The 22,900-nt window shown below is 58.4% G+C and overlaps 3 protein-coding genes and 2 long non-coding RNA genes across 9 annotated transcripts in view; 2 read left to right on the top strand and 3 right to left on the bottom strand.

Moving 5' to 3' along the window:
• SLC25A29 (solute carrier family 25 member 29) overlaps positions 1-1,182 on the bottom strand; it is a 10,307-nt gene extending 9,125 nt beyond the window's left edge. For 2 of the 3 annotated variants that reach the window (XM_045571986.1, XM_036411651.2), the window contains exon 1: positions 863-1,182. Coding sequence is in view for 1 of the 3 variants with exons in the window: in XM_036411651.2 (XP_036267544.1) it covers positions 863-896 (34 nt within the window). In the remaining 2 variants the exon portion in view is untranslated. Of the gene's footprint in view, positions 1-407; positions 414-862 lie in introns of those variants that run through there. The other variant, XM_045571987.1, reaches the window with a different exon arrangement.
• Positions 1-10,381, bottom strand: part of LOC123651264 — a 21,408-nt gene extending 11,027 nt beyond the window's left edge. Inside the window, exons 1-2 of the long non-coding RNA XR_006739859.1 lie at positions 10,371-10,381; positions 8,872-8,878 (exon numbers count right to left, since the gene is read on the bottom strand). This is a non-coding gene — a long non-coding RNA (uncharacterized LOC123651264). The remainder of the gene's footprint in view (positions 1-8,871; positions 8,879-10,370) is intronic.
• The window catches only part of LOC123651262, a 23,246-nt gene extending 937 nt beyond the window's left edge, over positions 1-22,309 (top strand). The window contains exon 2 of the long non-coding RNA XR_006739856.1: positions 22,135-22,309. This is a non-coding gene — a long non-coding RNA (uncharacterized LOC123651262). The remainder of the gene's footprint in view (positions 1-22,134) is intronic.
• Positions 14,135-19,333, top strand: SLC25A47 (solute carrier family 25 member 47). Its single transcript, XM_036411644.2, has 6 exons — positions 14,135-14,252; positions 16,015-16,058; positions 16,332-16,403; positions 17,030-17,212; positions 18,035-18,386; positions 18,648-19,333. The coding sequence occupies exons 1-6, from the start codon at positions 14,225-14,227 to the stop codon at positions 18,926-18,928; spliced, it is 960 nt and encodes a 319-aa protein (XP_036267537.1). The 5' UTR covers positions 14,135-14,224; the 3' UTR covers positions 18,929-19,333.
• Positions 21,968-22,900, bottom strand: part of WARS1 (tryptophanyl-tRNA synthetase 1) — a 28,349-nt gene continuing 27,416 nt past the window's right edge. For all 3 annotated transcript variants that reach the window (XM_036411637.2, XM_036411638.2, XM_036411639.2), the window contains one exon: positions 21,968-22,900. In XM_036411637.2, the coding sequence (XP_036267530.1) occupies positions 22,739-22,900 (162 nt within the window). In that variant the 3' untranslated portion in view covers positions 21,968-22,738.

Below are 22,900 nucleotides of genomic sequence, written 5' to 3'. Positions count from 1 at the left end.
CCCGGAGCTTAAGGCTTCCTCCGGGGCGCCCACCGCTGGCAGGTGCGGGAGGGGAGAAGCGGGAGATCAGGGCCTGGGACACTCCGCCACCCCTCTCTCTGCCCAGGAGGCAGGGCCTGCCAGCTCATCGCCAAATCCCCGGGGCTAAACCCGGCTCCCAATGCATGCCTGCTGGCTAAACGAACTCTCCAAGCAAAAGCGGGGAGGCTGAAAGCAAACAGGGAGGGCCACAGCAGGCCGGGGCCGCACCCGGACCCAGGCCCGGCCTCCGTGAAGGTGTCCCGCGTGGGGAGACACGTCCACGTAAGCCCGAGAGCTAGCCCCGGAGCGTGCCAGGCCCGCTCTGCCCCCGGGCGGAGCCAGGTGGGAAGGGGGCAGCGCTCCCAGGCCAGCCCGCGGGTGGGCACCCCCGGCGCCCCTGCTCCGCCCGGAAGGCTGCAGGAGGAGGAGCCAGCCCCGAACTCCTGGGGCCCAGGGAGCGGACCCCGCTCCAGATGGGATGGAGCTGAGGGTCGAGGATTCCTTCCCGGAACCCCGAACTCCCAGGAACCTGCAGGAGCCCAGGGGCCTCCGGCGGGGAGGGCGCGGGGGGCGGCGAAGCACCTTCCTGGTGCCGCCCCGGCTCCGCCAAACCAGAGCTGCCCGCGGGCCCAGAACTCCTGTCCGAACGCGCCTCGGAGGTTTGCAAACACCAGCTCCCGGCCCGGCGTCTGCACGCCCACGGGAGCCCGGAGAGGAGAGCTCTGCCGTCACCCCGGTTTACGGAGGGGAGGTCCCGGCCGCAGTGCCCGCCGCCGGCCGGGCGCAGGCAGGTGAGCCGCCTCCTACCCCGGCGCCCGGCACGCACCCGCCCGCTCCTTACCCCCCGCGCAGCCCGCCAGGAAGTCCAGTGCCATGGCCGTCCTTCCTCCGCGTCCTTCCCCTTCTCCTTGGCGGCCCGGTGCGGGGCAGGTCGCCGTCGGGAGCGCCCGGCTCGCCGGGTAGAGGCTCGGTCTGGCCGCCGCCTCCTGGCGCGGAGCCTGAGCGGGGCGGGGGCCGGGGGCCGGGGCGGCGGCGGCGGCTCTGCGCGCGGCTCTGGCCCCGCAGAGGCTCCCGCAGGCCGGCTCGCGCGCCCTCGAGGCTGTGCGCCCGGCCCCGGGTCCCTCACTTCGGGCCGCGCGCCCCGCCCCCGGCCGGCCGGCAGGGTGATGGGGGGGGGAGGAAGGGGCCAGCGAATGGGCGGGCGGGGTGCGGACAACGCCCCGAGGCCTGCGCGCCGCCGCCGCGCCCCATTGGCGGGCGGGCCTGGGGGCGGGGCGCAGGGACGTGGCGGGCGCGCCTCATTGGCGGGCGGGCCGGGGGGCGGGGCGCGGGACGTGGCGGGGGTGGCGGGGGCGGCGCGGGCGAGGAGACAAAGAGTGCGCTTCGTGCGCCCGCCCGCGCGCCGCTCCGTGAGGAGGGACGGGGTGTTCGCGGCAGCCGGGCCGTGGGAGCCGGCCTGCGAGCCCGGGCCCCCGTGCCCGCTGGCTGGGAGGGACGTGGGTGCGCCGGCTCCGGACGGGGCCCGGGAACCTGGCACCTGGTTCAGATGCCGGCTGCGCCGCCGGACCTCAGTGTCCCCGTCTGTATAATGGGGGCACGGCCGCCAAAGCTGCAGGCTTGGACACAGCTCACTAGTTGGACACTCCTGCGGCCTTCGCCCTCCCGCCTGCCCGCCTCTGTGCGGGGTGGGGCGGGGGCACAGGACCTGGCGTCTCAGGGTCTGAGCGCTCTGGCATTTTTGGGTGTGGGGTGGGGGGGGAGGAAAGGGGGCGGAGAGCGAACCTGAAAAAGGACCCGGGTCTTGGGCGCGGCCAGGCCCTCGGAGCCCTGCACTTGCCTGCGGACTGCGGGAGCCGCAGAGACTGGAGCAGGGGGAGGTCCCTGGGCCGGCCGGCATCCGCGGGCAGAACCCGGCCATCGCGGCGGCCAGGACACCCTGGGCCGGAGGGGGCCGGGAGCCGGGGTGCAGCCCTGGGTAGTGGGGGGAGGGGGTAAGGAATATTAATGTAAAAAAAACAACGTTGAAACCTGTAAAGAATTTTTGTGAGTTTATTTGAGCCAAACTGTCGACATATGCGGGGAAGCAGAACCTCAGTGAATTGAGATAATGCTCCCCAGAATGCGGGGTTACATCTATATTTATATAATACATTGCAATCAAAGGAAAGGGACGTAGGGGAGTTACATGAAATCCTTTGATGGTGGCTTAGGGAGGTGGGACAGAGCGAAGCGAGGAAACCTCTGGGATAGGTTGAAAAGTGAAATGATGGACATGAGCTTCTTTTACAGAGATGAATAGAGGATACTTTAAACGTAATTAGCCAAAACCGGTTTGGCTCAGGGGATAGAGCGTCGGTCTGTGGACTGAAGGGTCCCGGGTTTGATTCTGGTCTGGGGCATCCCGGGTGGGGGTGTGCAATGGCAGCTGATCAATGATTCTCTCTCATTGATGTTTCTATAATAGCTCTCTGTCCCTCTCTCTTTCTCTCTGTAAAAAAAAAAAAAATCAATAAAATATATATATTTTAAAAACACGTAATTAACAGTTGACAATTAACTTGGTAACAATAACAACAAGGGAATGTCCTGGTGCCATTTGTTGTTCCCTGAGGGGGGAGTAGGGGAAGGAAGGTACAAGTTACCCAGACATCTCACAAATACGTTATCTTAGAGGCAGGAAGGCAAATGGGCTCAGTAAAGAAGATCTGAGTTGGTCTTTGTCAGGGAAAATATCGGCCTAGGACATGACTACCCACTATAACCTGTTTGTAGTTAAGTATTTAATTTACAAACAATCTTTTGTGGTTATTTTAGGTCTCTGAGTTTGCAAGACTGCCACACAGGCCTCCCCTGAGCTTGTCAGGTTAGCATGTGGCTCCTTCCGTCCATAGGAGCAGCCGAATCCACTGCTCAGTCTCTGAGCTTGGGGCCACTCTCTGAAGACTGCACACGCACACGCACACGCACACGCACTCCTTCCCCAGCACCTCATGAAGTCCAGACTGTCCGGTTGGGGCTGAGCTTGGCTGGGATCGCTCCTTCACTGTGGGAATCAAATAACACTGGGGCCAACTTCCTTATTCACCGCCCGCAGTCAGGACCACAGAGCCGAGTTTCCAGGAGCAGAGCACACGGTGCTTCGCCTCTAGTTTTACCGGTTCTGATATCAGGAGGGAGTTTGCCATTGACATAGCCCATAGACAGGTTTCAAAGGGGGCATTTGGGACGAGGGGTAAATGTCAGGCATGTGTAACAGTGAAGTATAGTGAGACAGGCCTCTGGGAAGCCAGCCAGCCATTAGTGTGCTTTCCTTTCATTCTATTTTATTTTTTAAAATATATTTTATTGACTTTTTTTACAGAGAGGAAGAGAGGGACAGAGTTAGAAACATCCATGAGAGAGAAACATCCATCAGCTGCCTCCTGCACACCCCCTACTGGGGACGTGCCCACAACCAAGGTACATGCCCTTGACCGGAATCGAACCCGGGACCCTTCAGTATCCACTGAACTGGATGGGTTGGAGTGCCTGCTGAACTGAATCTCTGAGGGGTCTGCTCTAGGATGAGGGCTTCAGAGAGCTTACACTGTCCCCCAAACCCAGGTTTGGCCAATACCCGGGATTCCAGGAAAAGTATAAACTGTGGGTCCCCACCTGCCAGAAACAAATCAGTTTCACTAATAGAGAGATGTGGACAGGAAGCCAGGAAGGCTGGTCAACAACCTTCATCACTCTAACCACCCACCCTTTAGTGGAGACATTGTTAGCTGAAGCAGCCTCCACCTTGTTTGTCCCATCTAAGTTTCTGTTATTTCCTTTCCAAGGGCTACATGTAAATTTCTGTTTATGTTGCCTAAGATGTGTTCCCCAAAGCCTTAATAAAAGGGATGGCAGGGCCAGAGCACAAGTAGCGTATTTTTCGGCGTATAAGACGACTTTTGAAACGAAAAAAAATCAACCGAAAATCGGGGGCAAAAGACCAAAATTGCACAAATTACCTGCAGATCTTGATGGCAAAATAAGTCTTTTCTTTGAAGTGGGGGGTAGTCTTATACAGCGAATAAAGGCCTAAACCTATGTTTTAACTGTAAAATTAGGGGGCCATCTTATATGCCGGAAAATACACTAGAGTTGGATTACTGCCTGGCCCCCATATCACCAAGTTGAATTTCTTCAAGTCTCTTCATTTGTGTGCGGCCCTTCTCTTGGACCCGAACCCTGAATTGGAACCCTTTCCACGGGGGACCTGAAAGAGAGTCCTGCACCCCCCCCTTTATGCCCTTGTCAGTGAAGGATTCATCCTCTACCTGAATTTATATTTTAAACTCCCTGCTCACTGGCTTCATGTTTAGCTTTTACTGACCCTTCATTTCTGCTGTTTTATTCTCAAACCTCAAAACATGCCACCTTTTACACTGGGCAACCGCCTTGGTTGTGTCTCCGCTGGGAGAGGGATATGCTGGTTGACTCTACAGGGAACTACAAAGGCACACCTCTTTAGTTTTTTATTAACGGTGTGTATTGGTGGAAGAGATCTTTAAACTTCCCTTTTTAAAGCTTATTTTATTCAGGTATGCTAATTATATTCAGGTATGTTAATATATATTTTTGTTATTGTCTCTGATTAATCATTTCCTGAAGTTTTACTAGCACCTTTTATTTATTTATTAAAAATTCATTTTATTGATTTTTTACAGAGAGGAAGGGAGAGAAAGCTAGAAACATTGATGAAAGAGAAACATCAATCAGCTGCCTCCTACACACCACCTACCGGGGATGTGCCTGCAACCAATGTACATGCCCTTGACTGGAATCAAACCCGGGACCTTTCAGTCCACAGACCGACGCTCTATCCACTGAGCCAAACCGGTTTTGGCTTACTAGCACCTTTTAGTTCAAACATATGCCCTGCTTAGGAGCCTGCAATTCAGAGTAAGTCAGAATCCTGTTCATGGGTTTTTCTAGAGACAGAAATGCACCAAAGTAAGGCAAGGGCTGTCCAATGACAGAATTCCAAAGCGGCATGGTCATACATTTGTTTACAATGCAATCGATGCCCTCCTCTTCTCTTTCCTTTCTGGCTCCCTTCTTCATTTTGTAAGTATAGACCTTCGTGGCTACTCCCAGCTCCTTTGTCTTATGTAAATGCCACTGTTGCTGCCCCCTGCCCCTCGCTTCCTTGTGTGATGGAGATGTACCTTCCTCCAATCTGTAGCCCCGTGTTTTTCCATGGGCCTCAATTCTAAAACCCCCCCTAAGCCTCCCTTTATCCCCTAACATTCCTGTTTCAGTCGCCTGTACAAACAGCGCTGTAAGGGTCGGGTAGCTGGCAGTGGAGAATAATCTGTGCAGGATTGCTGGTGTCTGACCCAATTTTCCTGTCAGTCAGTCACCCTACAATAAGTTCTGGGTTCTATTGGCGTCACCTGCCTTGTCTTTCAGTCTGAGGGTACCTTCTGGTTCTGGCAGCCATTATACCTGTTTCCTGCCATCAGACAGTCCTGACTCCCTGGGGGTCCTTAGGAAGGGACACAGTAGGCACTCAATAGTGGAGCTTCAGAAAGCTCCTGGGAGCGAGGTCCCATCTGGATGATGCCTGCAGGGGTCCAGGTGCATGGACACAGGCTTCCAGCTTCCGGCTTAGAGGTGGGGCCACTTCGGAGGGAGCCAGTGTTCAGGCTGGAGCTTTCGGGGTTTAGGTGTTATAGAAGACCGGAGAAAAACCAAGCGACGCTTAGAGAAATGGTGTTACCCAGCTTTAGTACACCGGAGGACTCAGAGGTTGTCTCTCAAATTCTGAGCAAAGCAATCTGGTGGAAGCTTTCCTTTTATATCTCTTCTAATGTCTTTGTCTCCTAAATAGGGGGCTGCCGGTCCCTTTTGCAAGTTTTCAAAAGAGCCCTATGTGTACTTAGCAGATGTCTCGCAGGAAGCTCGCAGCCTTGAGCACAGATAACTAACAGGCACCTGGCCTGGGGGTAGCTAGGGACAGTCTGCAAGGTCAGACAGTTAAGCTTATTTTCCCTGTCATTAGAGCAAGCATGTTTTACAGAGGCTAATAATAGAATTAATTCACTGCACAAAGACCCTTCTGTCTAGTGGAAATTTCAAACAGCAGTTTTTATAAAATAGAGGTTACTGTGCTTCAGTGCCCACTGGTTTTATCACAGCATTGCCCCTTGTGGGCCGTTATTGGGGACGGGGTTAATATCTGCCTCCGAGAGTAGCCTTTTGCCTTCTTTTTTTTTTTTTTTTTTTTTTTTTTTTTAATGTGTTGCTTTTATTTATTTATTTATTTTTAAATATATTTTATTGGTTTTGTACAGAGAGGAAGGGAGAGAGATAGCAAGTTATTGTAGAAACATCAACGAGAGAGTCATCGATCAGCTGCCTCTTGCACACCCCCTACTGGAGATGTGCCCGCAACCAAGGTACATGCCCTTGACCGGAATCGAACCCGGGACCCTTCTATCCATTGAGCCAAACCGGTTTCGGCGCCTTTTGCCTTCTCACAGGGACAAAGGTGTGTGTGTGGGGGGGAGGGGGCAGTGCAGGGGTGGCCTCTGCCGCAGGGAGGAAGGGGTGAAGGCAGGCCCTGGGCGAAGATGGGGTTACCTGGATGATTGCTGGGTCACAGAACTGCAAAACCCAGTTTCCCCTTAACAGCTCTCCCTCACGGTTGTGTTTCTGGGCCCCGGAGGGAGAATCACTCATCAGGGGGCAAAGATGGTGACAGTGCTGCCGTGTGCGGGGCATGGAGACAAGGCAGACACTCCTCCCTGGATGGGGAGAAACCCCAGAAAGGGAAAAATAAAGTCACCGCCAAGCAAAGGAGCTCGCGAGGCCCCGCCGGCGAGCCTGCGCGGTGTCAGCGAGGCTTCTGTGCCTGTTGTTGTTTCATTTCCTGCGGATAAAATTACAGCACAGAACGTGCTTTCTCAAACCCCTCGTGCTCTTGAGTCCCGGCCACCCCGGTCCCAAGGGAGCGCCCCCTGCAGGCGGCTCCTCAAACCCCAAAGGGGCAGGAGGACCCAAGGCCAGAGCAGCAGGAGCACAGCGAGTGGGGAGGGAAAGAGAGAGGGGCGCTTGGGGGGGAGAAAGGGAGAGGGATACAAGCAGTGAAGCCAGGTTGCTGAGAAGTATGGGGCTGAGTTTTTATCTTGTACAGCTTTTGTCATTTCTGGCCCGGATAGGCTCAGTGTGGAAAAATTAGAAACACCAGCGGGGAAAGAAAGTCACCTCTGCTCCGGCCAGCATGGCTCAGTGCTTGAGCGGCGACCTATGAACCAGGAGGTCAGGGTTCGAGTCCCAGTCAGGGCTCATCCCTGGGTGGCGGGCTCCATCCCCACTGTGCAGAGTGCAGGAGGCAGCCCATCAATGAGTCCCTCTCATTGCTGAGGTTTCTATTTCTCCCCCCGTCTCTGAAATCAATAAAAAAAATATATATATATTTTTAAAAAGATTATGTTTCTGCCAAAACCGGTTTGGCTCAGTGGTAGAGCGTCGGTCTGCGGACTGAAAGGTCCCAGGTTCGATTCCGGTGGGGTTGGGGGGCATGTACTTTGGTTGCGGGCACATCCCCAGTAGGGGTGTGCAAGAGGCAGCTGGTCGATGTTTCTCTCTCATCGATGTTTCTAGCTCTCTATCTCTCTCCCTTCCTTTCTGTAAAAGTCAATAAAATATATTAAAAAAAAAAAAAAGATTGTTTCTGAAAAAAAAAACAACAAGTTGCCTGTGTTCTCCCACACCAACCTGTGGAATTCAGTGAAGGAGGCCGTCTGGACCTGGGCTGGGCCGAGGCTGGGGCTCAGGTGCCAGGGTGAGTGGGGTGGGGTGGTTGAGGACCAGCTGGGTGCACCTGGGACCTGGGCTGTGCAGGGGCCAGTGCCTGGGTCAGCAGGCAGGGTCTGGCTCTGCCTCCTGCTCTCGACATCTCTGCAGGAAACGGAAGATCAGAGTTGATTTCTTTATTTTTTCTTTTTTAAAATTTCTTTATTGATTAAGCCGTAGGGGTGTCGAACTCAATCAGAGATGGGGCCAAAATCTAAAATCCAGCCTAAATCGCGGGCCGAATGGTTTACTGAACAGTCATAAACTGTCATTGTGATGGAAACGCAGCGGAGTGCAGTGATGACAGCGCGGTGCGGGCCACATTGCAAGGCCTGGCGGGACGGATTTGGCCCGAGGGCCTTGTGTTTGACACATGTGGATTAAGGTATCACATATTTGTCCTCATCCCCCCCCCATTCCCATCCCAAACCCCTCCCCACTCATGCCCCCCCCCCCCAGTTGTCCGTGACCACTGGTTAGGCTCATATGTGTGCACACAAGTCCTTTGGTTGATCTCTCCCCACTACCCCCACCCTCCGCTACCTTCCCTCTGAGGTCCGACAGTCTGATCCATGCCTCCCCGTCTCTGGGTCTGTTCTTGTTCATCAGTCTGTGTTGTTCACCATTTCCCCCAGATGAGTGAGATCATGTCCTACAGAGTTGATTTTTATGTTATAAAAGCAGCGTCACCTCAGTGTAAAAAGGAGTTAGTTTATTTTTTATTATTTTTTTATTATTTTTTAAAAATATATTTTATTGATTTTTTTACAGAGAGGAGGAGAGAGGGATAGAGAGCCAGAAACATCGATGGGAGAGAAAGAAACATTGACCAACTGCCTCTTGCACACCCCTACTGGGGGCATGCCACAACCAATGTACATGCCCCTGACCTTTCAATCCGCAGACCAACGCTCTACCACTGAGCCAAACCGGTTTCGGCTATTTTTTTTATTTTTAAAAAAACACATTTTATTGAATTTTTACAGAGAGGAAGAGAGAAAGATAGAGAGTTAGAAACACTGATCAGCTGCCTCTTGCACACCCCCTACTGGGGATGTGCCCGCAACCAAGGTACATGCCCTTGACCGGAATCGAACCTGGGACCTTTCAGTCCGCGGGCCGATGCTTTATCCACTGAGCCACACCAGTTTCGGCAAGGAGTTGGTTTAATTAATCAGGAAGGAACTGAAGGTTTCCGTGAGAACTCTCTGGGCCAGGGAGGGAGAGTCGGACGCACAGGTCCGCTCTGGCTGGGGAGGACGCAGAGCAGGTGGGTGGCGAGGGGCTGAGGACCAGCTGCAGGGGGGCGGTGTGTGTGTGTGTGTGTGTGTGGCCTCGCCTGGAGCAGAGCTGTCTGCTGGACGCGTCTCTTCCTCCAGGGAATAACTGTTTGCTGTGTGGCTGTCTCCCTGGCCCCCGGTCCAGTCTCTCCAGGCGTGTCCTGGCCTCCCCAGGAGCCAGTCTGCCCCGGGCCTCGGTGATGGAGGGCCGGGGACCCCTGGGGACAGCCAGCCACTGCCCTGGGGGCCCTCAGGCCCGTCCATGGTACCTAGAGGTCTCTCCTTGGGTCGATTTTGAGGAATTTACGTCTCTTCCCTTGAACTGAGTCAATCCCGAAGTTGCTGCCGCGCTGGGTGGGCATCTGGCTTCCTTGTTCTTCCGGAAGCGTCAGGGGCCGAGGGCTCCCTGTCCAGGCACGCTGGGCCTCCTCCCGGTGCTCAGGGCCATTCTGAGCCCTCTCCGCCGGCCGGGCCAAGGGGCCGGAGGGGGCCAGCTCCGCCAGAGGAGGTGACCGGAAACCCAAGATGCAGCGACATAAATAGTCACTTGGCAGATGCTTCGGGTCTAAAAACAGAACGAAGGGGGGCCTGCCTGGAGGAGGCCGTGACCGGCCAGAGGACCAAAGGAGTGGTCCCCAACTTGAGTCGGGGCTGGTCAGGGAGAACCTGGGACCCACAGGTCCCCTCTGGCTGGGGAGGACATGAGGGCCAGGCTGAAGGCACTCAGCCGAGTGTCCCCAGACACAGTGCGTGCTGGCTGTGCACTCAGCTGTCTCCATGCACAGGCCTCCGGGAGCCCACCCTCCGGGCTGGCCCGGCTGTGCCCTCTCTAGGGATCCCCTCCGCCTGGGTGGAGAATGGCTGGATGACCACGCCGTCTCTGGCCCACAGGCAGTGTGAGCCGCTGGCCAGAGGAGGGCGGTGCGCCCTCCCCTGAACCCTGGCTGAGTTGGTAGGTGCCTTGGCCTTGGCACCGCGGGGAAGTGAGAACAGGCGAGGTCAGGAGCAGGCGAGGGCTGGCCACAGACACAGCAGGACACAGATACAGACGGAGGAGAAAGGGGATGGCCCTCTGTCCACCGCAGCCACAGCCCTGGGGCTGAGACGCAGAAGCAGGTCTGTGGTGCAGCAGTGACAGGGTGTCCCGGACACACCGATGAGGAAAAGAAGCAAATCGCCAAAGGACAGGAACACGGGAACATGCGGCCTCCTGCAGGAAGCCGGGGCTGGGGCTCTCACTGTCTGTGGCAGCTGCGTCTCTGCCATCTGGGTTTTAAAAAGAACTTGCAGCCAAAACCGGTTTGGCTCAGTGGATAGTGTCGGTCTGCAGACTGAAGGGTCCCAGGTTCGATTCTGGTGAAGGGCATGTACCTTGGTTGCGGGCACATCCCCAGTGGGGGGTGTGCAGGAGGCAGCTTGGTCAATGTTTCTCTCTCATCGATGTTTCTAACTCTCTTTCCCTCTCCCTTCCTCTCTGTAAAAAAATCAATAAAAAATATATTTTAAAAAAATAAAAAATAAATAAAAAGAACTTACAGTCATTCCCTTTGTTACAAATTGTGAAGATGCATTCAGGGTTGTCAAGTTCCCCCCTGGGGGGGATTGCGGGGGGGTGGGGGGGAGCGCCTGCACCATCATGGCCCTGAGCCCAGCGGGTGGGCAGCCCCAGCGTCCTCCTCTTCCCCGACAGTCTTCCCTCCGGTCCATTGTGTGATGTCTGTCTCCCTCTAGCGGGCGGCCTGGCCTCCTGGCTGGGGCTGGGTGGGGCGGACCATGTGGGTGAAGGAGGGAGAGGCCTAAAGCAGTGGTTGGCAAACTTCAGCTCATCAGCGCTCCGAGCTGCAGTTTGCTGCTCTGTTGACTAATGAGTTTGCCGGCCACTGGGATAGGGGCTTAATCACAAGGAACAACAACAGCCTGTAATGATTGGAATTGAGAATCTAGGTCAGTGGTCGGCAAACTCAGTCAACAGAGCCGCAAATCGTGGCTCCTGAGCCGCAGTTTGCCGACCACTGGCCTAAAGCATGCCTAACTGCTGGTAATAACACTCCCTCTCCCAGCAGGCGACCCTGGGCTCTGTCTCCTGCCATCCATGCTAGACTCAGGAAGGTGACTCCGCTGACCCCAGATCACACTCTGGGGGAGGTGGAGCCAGGAGCTAACCCAGGTTGTTTGAGTATTCCCCTCAAATGGGAGGCTCTCCTTCGCTAAGATCCCAGCCTCCCCGCTACCAGAGTCTTTCCCATCTACGAGTCAGCTCAAGCCCGTGTGAACAGCTGACTCTGCCCAAGGCCCATCTCTGTGTGTCCATCTATCATCCACCCTGCATCCATTGATCCATCCATTGATCCACCCACCCACCCAGCCACCCAGCCACCAACCCACCCACCCATCTATCCACCCATCCATTCATCCATCCATCCACCCATTCATCCATCCATCCACCTACCCGCCCACCCAGCCAGCCACCCACCAACCTATCTAGCCATCTATCCACCCACCCACCCATCTACCCACCCACCCATCCATCCATCCACCCACCCATCCATCCATCCACCCACCCATCTCTTCACTGATGTTTCCATGCATTTAGTCACTGGGTGCCTGCTGTGTGCTGGATGCTGAGGGCTCAGAGACAGATCTGGCTGGCTCTGCCTGCCAGAGCTCACGGCTGGGTGGGGGAACATTCAGACCTGCCCAAACCAGCCTAAAGGGAGAGGTGGCGGGCTTTCCATTCTGCTGGAGAGGCTGTTTGTTTGGGAGACAAAGGGCAGGTGAAACCTGGATGCAGTGACTGAGGAAACATGCTCTCAAGTGTCAGCTTCTTGGGCTGCCTTTTCTAACGCGCGCGCCCCCCCCCCCCCCCCCGCCCCTGTCCCCGCCCCTGTCCTCACCCCTGTCCCCACCCTACTCTACATCTCTCCTGGGTCCTTACCCCAACCCGGCAGACTCTGTATTTTTATATTTTTATTTGTTTGTTGGTGTCTGTTTCCCCACCTAGAACGGGAGATCCATGGGGCAGGCGCATTTGCCTGAGTTCATTGCCGTGGCCTGGTGCCTGGAACGGGGCACGGAGGAGGCATGCTGTGTCTGTGGCATGAGGGAGGGCCAAGGGGGAACCACACTGCTGTCCGGGGAGACGATGCAGCGGGGGCTGTGCAGGCGGATGGTGAAATGGATCTGAACATAAACTTTGGAGGTCTGACCACAGTAATGGGTGCCTCACTGGGTGCAGGGTGCAGGAGGCAGGGGGAAAGGCATTCCGGGCAATTTCTGGGTTCCTGACTCAGGTGCCGGGGGCGGGGGGTGGTGGTGGTGGTACTTACTACGTTAGAGGCTCTTGAGGAATCACGGGACGAAACAGCTCCCTGTCCTGTCAGTCAGACAACGTTCTTCAAGCTCCCTCATCACGCAAGGTACTGGCCTTCCAGGTGTGGCATCTGCACACGAACCTGAGTTCCCACTGTATTTGCCCTGCTCCTAACAGGACTGTCACCTCCTTCCTTCTAGAACCTCTGCTCCTATTCATGCAGTCTTTGCATTTGGCTGGCCACTTCCGGAGCTCGCCCTGAGTGGTCACAGATGCGAGGCAGGTCCTATCCTCATTTCGTGGATGCTGAAACGGAGGCGCAGAGCCGTCAGGGAGCTTGCCCCAGGTTTCAGAGCTGACGTGAGTGACAGGGGTGGGATCTGAGCGCAGGCAGCTTGGCTCCTAACCAGACAGAGCTGCTTCTCTCGAAAGCCCAGGACAGGCATCAGCACTGGCCTTGAACGGGCCACGTCCTGCCCTTTGCCCTCTGCCGTGGCAACTGCTACTGGGCACTCGTGTCCTCCCCTCAAAAACGGCTGGGCAGGCGCCAGCGAAGCTGCCCTCTGTCAGCTCAGCCTGTTCAGGGCTGGCCTACAAGTCCACCCCCGGGACACGTGGCCCTGCCCTGAGGGCCACCCTCCCCGGTCCGGCCAGGTGTCTGGTCAGGGGACACCCTGGACAAGTTCACGGCTCTCTGAGCCGTAGGGTCCTTGCGGGGCTGCAATGATTTCGAGCCACAAGCCAATGGGCTCTGCCTCCTAGTCTGGTCAGAGGCCAAGCTGACAGCCTCCGCCCTGGGCCCCACAGGCTTGGTCCCCTCGCTCAGCAAGCTCCGCTCAGCGCTGGGTCTGTGCTGGGGCCGGGGACTCAGAGCGGAGCCCGGGGGGCAGGGGCAGTGTGGGGCCAGGGCAGTGTGGAGCGGACAGCAGGCCGTGACTGGTGTCCGTGCTGCGCCCAGGGAGGGCTCTGGCCAGCCTTCCGGGTGCCAGGCGTCAGGGGCTCCCACCCCCAGCCCTCCACGCCTTGAGGACTGGGCTTGGGCCTGATTTGCCTCAGTGCAGCCTCCGCTCTCATAGTGTTTGTTGAATGAATAAGTGAGGAACTTAAAAAAAAATCCTTGCTTGGAAGATAGTTTTGCATTGATTTTTTAGAGAGAGAGAGTGGAAGGGAGGGGGAGAGACAGAGACAAACACTATTGTGAGGGAGACACATCGATTGGCTGTCTCCCACATGCACCTGACCAGAGCCGGAGCCTGCAACCGAGGTACGTGCCCTTGTCTAGAGTCGAACCTGGGACCCTTCAGTATGCAGGCTGATGCTCTAGCCACTGAGCCAAACCAGCCTGGGCAAGTGAGGGAGCTTTGTGGGTTTCCTGAGCAGGAATCACTGCAGGGGAGTCGGGGAGGCCCAAGACACCGATGAACTGGGGCTGGAGGGGCAGGGACATCCAGCCCCGCCACGGACCTCCCCGGAGGTGTCAGAATGTGGTCTGGGGCCAGGCCTGCAGGTGCGGACAGTGGTCTCTGCTGCCCACAGCTGGGTCCTGAGGGCACTGGGACAAGGGGCATCGGGGGGTGGGGTGGGCGGGAATCCAGGTGGGCATCGACCTGCCTGCTTCCCAGCACAACCTCTGCCTTCTGGGCCACAGGTCAGCAGCTTCTGCTTCCTGTCCCCGCCCCCGCCCCTCGCCCCCCGCCCCCCGCAGGTATTTAAGGTCTGAGAGGACCTGACCGGGTGTTGTTGGTGACATCAGACGGCTCCCAGGAGGGAGACCCACGTCTCCATGGATTTTGTTGCTGGAGCCATCGGAGGTACCGGACAGGGCAGCAGGGCCTTGTAGGGGGCTGTGGCTCCTGGGGGTACCCGGAGGGGCTGGGGGTTGCTCCGTCCTAGGGGGGCCTCTGGAAGACATGGGGTTTGAGGAGTCACCCCAGACGTGGCTGGGACCTGGTTTGAGCATGGGTGCTGGGGGATAGGAGGACAGAGCTGGTTCCTGGGAGACTCCAGCGGCAACACAGGCCAGGGTGCAGGTGGGGGGGGCGGTGAGTCTGCACTGGCCTGGGGGGCCCAGCTGGGGAGGCTGAGGGGCAGTTCTGGGGGGCCCTCAGGGACTGAGGGTGGTCTTTGCCTGGGCCAAGAGGAGGCTGGGGGTGACCAGCACAGAGGACTGGTGGAGCCGGGAAAGGACCAGAGGCTCCGGGAGAGGTGGACAGTGAGGACGATGCTGCCTGGACGCTGTGGGCGGAGGAGGGAGGGCCCGTCCCGCCCCCGCCCCGCCGTGTGCAGCTGTTTTTATTTCTGGGGAAAGGGCTCATTGCGAAAGACAGACCCGACGGGTCACCGGCTCGTTGGGAAACAGGCTCATGGGCTCCGCATCCTCCCAGCACCCACCTTGCAGGCGGTGGAGGCCGTTTTGGCCCAGGCACCCTGGGCCTTGCTTATCGTGTGAAACAGCAGCGGCTCCTGTCCATGCTTCTGGGAACGGTGTGGAGGGGAGGGGAGCAGCGCCAAGCCAGTAGACCAGGGGCTTGCTGAGGTCCTACTGTGTGCAGGGACTGAGGCCAGCCGCTGCCCCGGGCATCAGCCCCCTCAGGAGGAGGCTCAGAGCACACAGCCAGGAAGGGGTCATGGACGTCACATGTTACCTCCAGAGTCCACGGAGGCTCTGTGCTGGGTCCTGGGTCACAAGGAACAGAGGTGGGCCCTGACCTAGACTCCAGTTCTGGAGGCAGAGCTGGCACGCAGTGGGACAGCAGCAAAGCCCTGCCAGCGGCTCTGATCAACAGGCCTCTGGCGACAGAGGCGGCCCCGAGCTCAGGGATGAGGGAGTGTCCTGGAGAGGAGGTGATGCTGTGGCAGGGCTTTGATGGATGCACAGGAGTTTGCTGAAGTTTATGTGAGTGTCAAGGAGGGTAATCCTTTTCAAGTCAGTCAGTCTCTTACTTCATTTCATTCATTCATTCATTCATTCATTCACCCTATTCTTTCGTTCATGCATGTTTATCGAGTCCTGGGATGCAGAGTAAATAGAACCCAGCCCCCACACGCATTACTGCCCTCACCTGGCCCTCGCCACCCATCCCCAGGGACCTGTGTGCTCACTCTCCGGCTTCTCCATGGCAGGGCTGGGGCCTGGACACTGAGTCGCTGGTGTCAGGAGACGGGACAGAAACAGGATGGTGGCACGGGCCCTCTCTGCAGGGGAGAGGGCCCGAGTCCAGGAGCCTCACGCCCACTCGGTGCCACACAAGCCCAGGGGCATGAGGCTCTCCCACCCCAGACAAACCCGTCACGCCTGAGGCTCCAGGGCCAGCGCCGCCCTGCCTGGGGACTGGCCCAGCCAGTGTCAGACCAAACGTGCTCCCAACACATGGCCCAGAGGCAGGGCCAGGAGTGTCCTGGGGCCCAGACTCAGGGAAGGAGACGTAGCCAGCAGCTGGTTGGGAGTCTCCTCCACTCTCGGAGCCTCCGCTGCCTCGTTTGCAGACGGGGTGGCTGGCTCTCCCGTCGACGAGACACTGGACGAGGAGGGTCTGCTCCTGCTGTCCTCATCGAGCTCTGGTTTCCTTCCAGGCGTCTGCGGTGTTGCTGTGGGATACCCCCTGGACACGGTGAAGGTGTGTGCGATAGGCCCTGCCCCTGCTCCTCCCGGCCCCCCCCCCCCCCCGCCCCTGCCTGATTGCCCTGCGAGCCTCCTCCACCTGACAGGGACAGCCTGACCCTCTTCTCCGGCCTCTGCCTCTGCTATCTCCCCTCATACGGGGCTCACTGTCCCTGCTCTGCTGCCGACAGTGTGGCCGTGACACCCAAGGAGTTGGCCCTTCCCCTCCCCCAGGCCTGCTGACCTTGCCCTGACCTTGGCCCCATCGTGAAGCCTGACTCTCCCACAGGTCAAGATCCAGACGGAGCCCAAGTACACAGGCATCTGGCACTGCGTCCGGGACACGTACCTGCGCGAGCGGGTAGGCCTGGGGCCGGGGTGACAGGCAGCCGGTCACCCGCCACTCACCTCTCTCTCTCCGAGCCTCGGTTCTCTCACTTCCAAAGGGGAGTAATTACACTCACCTGGGGGCTCCTCTGAGGCCAGGGCTGGGTGTCCGGCGTGCAGGAGGTGTTTACAATGAGGTCCTCCCTCCAGGAGAAGGTCTAGAGGGGGTGCCTGGGATCTGTAACGGTGTGGGGCACCCATGTGTTGGCACTTCTGTCCCCTTCAGGGTGGAGTCAGGTCCCCAGGGTCCAGGTCAGAGAGCTGTCCAGAGGGGGGACAGGGACATTTACCAAAGTGAAGTTGGGGCTCGGTGCTAGCCAGGGAGGGGCCAAAGGAAAACAGCAACAAGGAAGCATGCCAGGTCCCCAGCTCCCCCATCAAGTAGCTGCCCTGGGTCCAGCCTGGCCCTCTGTCTCTTCATCACAACCTCTCAAGTTGAGACTATGACCCCCATTCTACAGCCCAGGGTACTGAGGCCTGGGCAGTGACTCGCCTGAAGTCCCCTGGCCAGGAAGGGCCTGCAGGGGCGAGACCAGGGCATCCTCCTGGCTGACCTCTGGGCTGACTTGGGCCCTTGGGTCCCGTCCCTCTGCCCACCAGGTGAGGGGCTTCTACAGGGGCCTCTTGCTGCCCATAAGCACGGTGTCCCTGGTCTCGTCGCTGTCTTTCGGCACCTACCACCAGTGCCTCACCCGCATCTGCCGGTTCCGGTATGGCAGCGCCGACGCCAAGCCCGCCAGGACCGACATCACACTCTCGGGCTTCGCCTCCGGCCTCGTCCGTGTGAGTGGGGTCCCGGGGCCCTGGGGGCGGGGAGGGCCTGAGAAGTCCCCGGAGCCCAGAAGGCAGGGAAACGGGAGCTCAGGGAGGGCGTAGGCCAGATGGAGGCTGGGGGCCAAGGGTGAGTACCCAGCCGAGCCTCATTAGCTGAGGGAGCCCGAGGACTCCAGGGAGCCTTCCTGAACTTCTGACTCTTCATCGGTAAGAGGCCTCTGGATGAGAGGATTAAGGGAGGTCATATGTAAAGCCCCTCACCCGAAGTCTGACAGGTCTGAGCACCCGTGAAATGCAAACATTGTCAGCAATGTCATGTTACCTATGAATGTTACTAAATACTTGGTTTTATTATTCTTATATTAAACACATTAAATAAATAATAGGTAATATGTCATTGACATACTAATTATGTGATTAAATAAAGGTGACCAGATCGTCCCACTTTTGGCGGAACAGTCCCGATTTTTAACAATCTTTCCAATCTTTCCAAAAATCGGGACTTTTTTAAAACGCCGTGGGACTCGGAAAAATTGTTAAAGATCGGGACTGTCCCGCCAAAAGCAGGACGATCTGGTCACCTTAGATGAAATGCTTTCAGGAATTGGAGTCACAGCCCCTTACCTGACACCGACTGGGTGTGGAGTCCGCTCTGTGCCAGGGCGAGCGTGTCGCTGGGAAGGGGCTGGCTGTGGACGCCGCTCCCCCAGGGCCTTGGGCCAGCCTGAATCCTCATGGGGCGCAGACTCCCCCGTGTCACTGTGGCTGACGGGAGGCCGGGGCCAGGGTGTGGGCAGTGCTGGCACCTCCTGATTGCTGCGTCTGCTCCAGGTGTTCCTGACCTCGCCTACCGAGGTGGCCAAGGTCCGCCTGCAGACGCAGAAACAGACGCAGAAACAGACGCAGACCCAGACGCAGCTGCAGCAGAGGCGGCGGTCCTCGGCCTCGTGGCCCTCGGCGGTGCCCCCGGTGTGCCCCGCCCCTCCTGCCAGTCAGGTGCCCGGGCCCAAGTACCGGGGGCCGCTGCACTGCCTGGCCACGGTGGCCCGGGAGGAGGGGCTGCGGGGCCTGTACAAGGGCAGCTCGGCCCTGCTCTTGCGGGAGGGCCACTCCTTCGCCACCTACTTCCTCTCCTACTCCATCCTCAGCGAGTGGCTCACCCCTGCCGGCCACAGCCAGCCAGGTGAGTGGGATTGGGCCTGGAGGGGCGCAGGCTCAGCCTACGGGAGCTGAGTCGGGTGGCACGCTGCCACCCCAGGGCCTCCAGGGCGGGAACCTCAGTGCTCTCGACTCTGCGGTCAGGACAGACGGCCTCTGTGGGGTCTGGGACAAGTCACACTGGTGGAATGAGCCCAGGGTTTCGGGAGGGCTGGTCCTGCCCTGGGAGCCTCCGGGGCCTCAGTCCGCCTCCGATCAAGGTGCTCCCTCGTGGGTCTCCCCGTAGATGTCTCGGGCGTGCTGCTGGCCGGTGGCTGCGCGGGGGTCCTGGCCTGGGCCGTGGCCACCCCCATGGACGTGATCAAGACTCGCCTGCAGGTGGACGGGCAGGGCCAGCAGCGCTACCGGGGCCTCCTGCACTGCGTGGTGACCAGCGTGCGGGAGGAGGGGCCGCGGGTCCTCTTCAAGGGGCTGACGCTCAACTGCTGCCGCGCCTTCCCCGTCAACATGGTGGTCTTCGTGTCCTACGAGGCCGCGCTGCGGCTCAGCCGGGGCCTGCTCAAGTAGCCGTCCCCCCGCCGAGGGCCAGAGGAGCTGGAGGAGGCCCAGGGGAGTGTCCCCACCGGGTGGCCACCCAGGACAGCGGGGAGCCGCCCCGAAGACAGGCAGCTGGGGCTTGGGCGTGGTCCGCCAGCTACAGCGCAGAGAAGGTCAAAGCCACCTGCTACCAGCAGGGTTGGCCTGAGCGTCACAGGAGCAGGAAGGAGCGGCCTCTTGGGTGAAGATACTGTCATGTGGAGTCCTGGGCGCAGGTGGTCAGGTGTTCATGCCAACCTCCCCCACCCCGTGTCTTCAGAGCACCCCGTGTCTGCACCACCACTTACTCAGCTGTCCTCTGGGCCACCACCCAGCCCCTTGCTATTTAGGGTACCCAAGGCCCTTAGATGCAGCTCACCCAGGCTCCCCCCTTCCCCCCCTACTGCAGAGGCCCGGCCGGCGGCCTGGTGAGCTGGTGTGAGGGCAGGTGGCGCCCCCTCCCTCTGCCCGTAGACCTGGAGGGGATCGTTGCCAATTAAACGTTTCTGAGGATGCTCAGTGGTGCTCTGTGGTTTGGTGACCCGTGTCTCCGCCTTCGATTCATCTTGGGGCCAAGCTCCCAGGCCTGTGTGGCCAGCGCTCCCACCAGGCGAATGGGCAGCGAGGCCCAGCCCAGTCCCCCAAGGGCCCCAGTCCCGAAGGCCCTCAGCCCTGCCACAGCCGGCTGTTCAGCATTCGGCATGACACCTGCTCTCCTGGCCGCCCTGTCTCAAATCTATCGCCTTTCTGAAGAAAACCGGGTTCCAGCCAGCGCCAGCCAGCTGCCTGGCCCCACTGGGCCTGGGCACTAGGCTGGGTGCCACCTTCCCATGGGGGTCTGTCTCCTGAACACTGCTGGGTGCCAGGCACCTCACACAGCTTATCAAACAGCCTGATGCCAGGTGAGGAAACACCCGAGGGAGCCGGAGCTGCTCAAGGCCACACAGCAGGGAGGGTGGGGGACTCCGGAGGCCCCGCATGCCCTCCAGTAATGGGGCCACCAGGGGCAGGGCTGGCCGGTGCCGACCAACCTGTGGGGTCCACCCTGCAGCAGTCTCCGGTGAAGTCAGCCAACACCGTCCTGGACACCGGCCTTGACCATGGCCTTGGACAGAGAACTTCCAGGGCTCCTGCCGGGCCTGTCCTATTACCAGATCATGTAGGTGGACCGTCCTGTCCTGGCCTGTGCGTCATCCTGACCAAGTGTTTGCTCACATCTGTACTCAGTGCAGGACGCCCTTCCCCCTCCTCTGCCTGGCTAACTCCCCGTCTCAGATACCACTTCCTCCAGGAAGCCCTCCCTGCCTGATCACCAGGCTGCTTTTCAGTGTCTCTTGCTCGGCTTCCCATTAACTGCCGAGTCAGGATGCACTTGAAGTGTCAAAGGGGAGAGGCAAGGTGGTCACTCAGGGCCCCTCAGCCCTGACCTGGCCCCTGGAGGGGTGGCCGGCATAACTCAGTCACTGGGGAGAGCTGGCCCGCCCGAGGCTGTGCCGGGAGCCCAATCTCACTCTGGCGCGCTGTCCTGGACCTGTGCTCCCTCTGGCCGCGGGCCACCGTCCCCTCCCTCAGCTGTCCACTGCGGGCAGGAGGCTCCCTGTGCTGTCCGGTCTCCCCACCACCCGGGACCGAGACGCATGGAGGTCTGACCAGGGGACGCCGGCAGTCAGAGCTCCCCTGGAACAGTCTTTGCCCACCAGGGGCCAGGACCACCGTCACCCAGAAACCTGCTGGGCTGGCCATCACGTCCAGCCTGATTCTGGGTCTCTTGGGGAACTTTAAGAACACACAGGCTTTAGCAAAAGGAAGAGTCGGGACAGGCCTGCTTTGTAACAAACTCCGTGTGTGACCTTGGACAAACCACATTCCCCTCGTCTATGCCTCCATTTTGCCACTCACAGAATTGTTGGGGGCACCTCTCACCAGAGGTGTTACCAGACAGAGTCCATGGGAGGGGCTGTCCCCAACCTCGATGCTTGAGCCAATCTATTAAAGTAGGGGTGTCGAACTCAATCAGAGAAGGGGCCAAAATCTAAAATCCAGCCTAAATCACGGGCCGAATGGTTTACTGAACAGTCATAAACTGTCATTGTGATGGAAACGCAGTGGAGTGCAGTGATGACAGTGCGGTGCGGGCCACATTGCAAGGCCTGGCGGGACGGATTGGCCCGCGGGCCTTGTGTTTGACACATGTGTATTAAAGCAATGAACGCATGCACCTGCATTAAAGAAGCAAGCCCATATACAGCTGGCTTATGAAGCACAGGTGAGCTCCCAGCTAATCTGAAGACCAGGTTGGGTGGGGGTCCGAGGTGTTATACACCCTCCCACCTGTAGGTGTCAGAATTCCTTTGCTGACTATTTGGTAGATTAATTCTCAAGGTCCCTTCCCAGAATCCATGACAAGCACCTGGCAACTTTGTCTCGCAGAGCCTTGCTGACTTTTCTGCTTAGGGAGTAAAGCTGCCCCTTTCACATCTCCTCTTCCCCCTCCTTTCCTGCATTCTCTCATGAGGGAGGCTTTTAACCATTTGCTCTCAAGTGTCCTTGGCTGAGGGAGAAAATGGCTTTCGTTAACCAGCTGGCTGCCAATAGTTTTGCCTTGCTTTAACCTGCCTGTCTCAGTTTCCCTATTCCACCTGCCTTATGATTTCCCTAGCTCCTACTGCTCTGTAACAAAATGAAGATGGTGGGCGGAGTGAGCCCAGATTGGCAGGTAGACTGGCACCTGTCACTACCCAGCCCTACCTTGGACCACCCCATGCAAAAAACGAGGACCTCTGCTTGCACTCTCCACCGAAGTGGTGAGAATCCAGACCAGGACTGCTAAGGGGAGACCGGTGGACGGGCTGCTGGTCTCAGGGCCTCGGGGCTTCCTGCACTGTGGGCCTCCCTTTCTACTCTCACTGTGACCCCCAGCAGGCTCAAGGGCCATCCGAGGAGGGGCTGCGGCTCGGTGGCAGGTGCAGCACACCCAGGGGCCGGAAGCCAGGCCTCTGACCTGCTCAAACTCCACACAACACAGCCACACATGTGGGACCAGAGGAAATTTATTTAGGCCAACAAGCGACATGAGGGTAGAGCATTCAGGAGTGGACCCTGCAGCCCACGGCGGGCTTTCCAGACTACACAGGGCACAAGACTGAACGGCTCTCTCGGGGCCTGGGGGCACCGCCCAGGACACCGGCAGGGTGCAGAGCCTGTCCCCAGGGCTGGCTGGTAGATAGAAGCATGTGGGAGGCTCAGAGGAGGGCAGAGACTGCAGAGAACACGTGGGGCTGGAGTTCACGTGTGGGAAGTTTCTCCACAGACTCAACTAATAAAAGTGGCCTCTTCGGGCGACATTCTGTGCGAAAAGCAGCTTTCAAGCTGGGAGACCTCTCCATCAAATGCACAGCTAGCAATTCCTTTTGTTTTGGGGGATGGGCTGTGCCCTTTACACTTCCTGAAATGTACATGCAGACTGCAGGCTCCCTGACCAGCGGCCTTGAGGGTCTACGTGGCACCGAAGGGCGCTGCCGGTGCAGGGCTCCCAGGGCGGCGCAGGCTGGCTCTGGGCGGGCGGGGTGCCTGTGGGAGAGCCAGCGGGACTCCTGTCTGCCCAGCCCCGGCTCCCATGCGCAGGCAGCACACAGGGCTTGGCCCCTGACGGGAAGGATGGCCTGGGGAGAAGCAGTACTGACGGACAGGGTTACGGACACCAGGACCAGGAAGCTGTGACAGCCTACGTGGAGCAGTAATTGGACTGGGCTGGGGTTCAGGGTGAACTATGGCTGGTTATGTACAGATATAAAATGGGCGTTACTGAAAGTCGTAGAACAGCTTCCGGGGGGTCATGAACTCTTTGACGATCTCGTCTGTGACCTCCTTGCGCCGGGCCTGGTGCTCCGCGATCAGCGGCTGCAGGACATCCACGAGCTCCTTCTTGAGCTCCCCGGTGAGCATGGCTCCGCTGGTGTAATC

Source organism: Pipistrellus kuhlii, unplaced genomic scaffold (assembly GCF_014108245.1).
Source record: "Pipistrellus kuhlii isolate mPipKuh1 unplaced genomic scaffold, mPipKuh1.p scaffold_m20_p_41, whole genome shotgun sequence".
NCBI lineage: Eukaryota > Metazoa > Chordata > Mammalia > Chiroptera > Vespertilionidae > Pipistrellus > Pipistrellus kuhlii.
The sequence above is the reverse complement of the archived record's forward strand: the minus strand, read 5'-3'. Positions and strand labels throughout refer to the sequence as shown.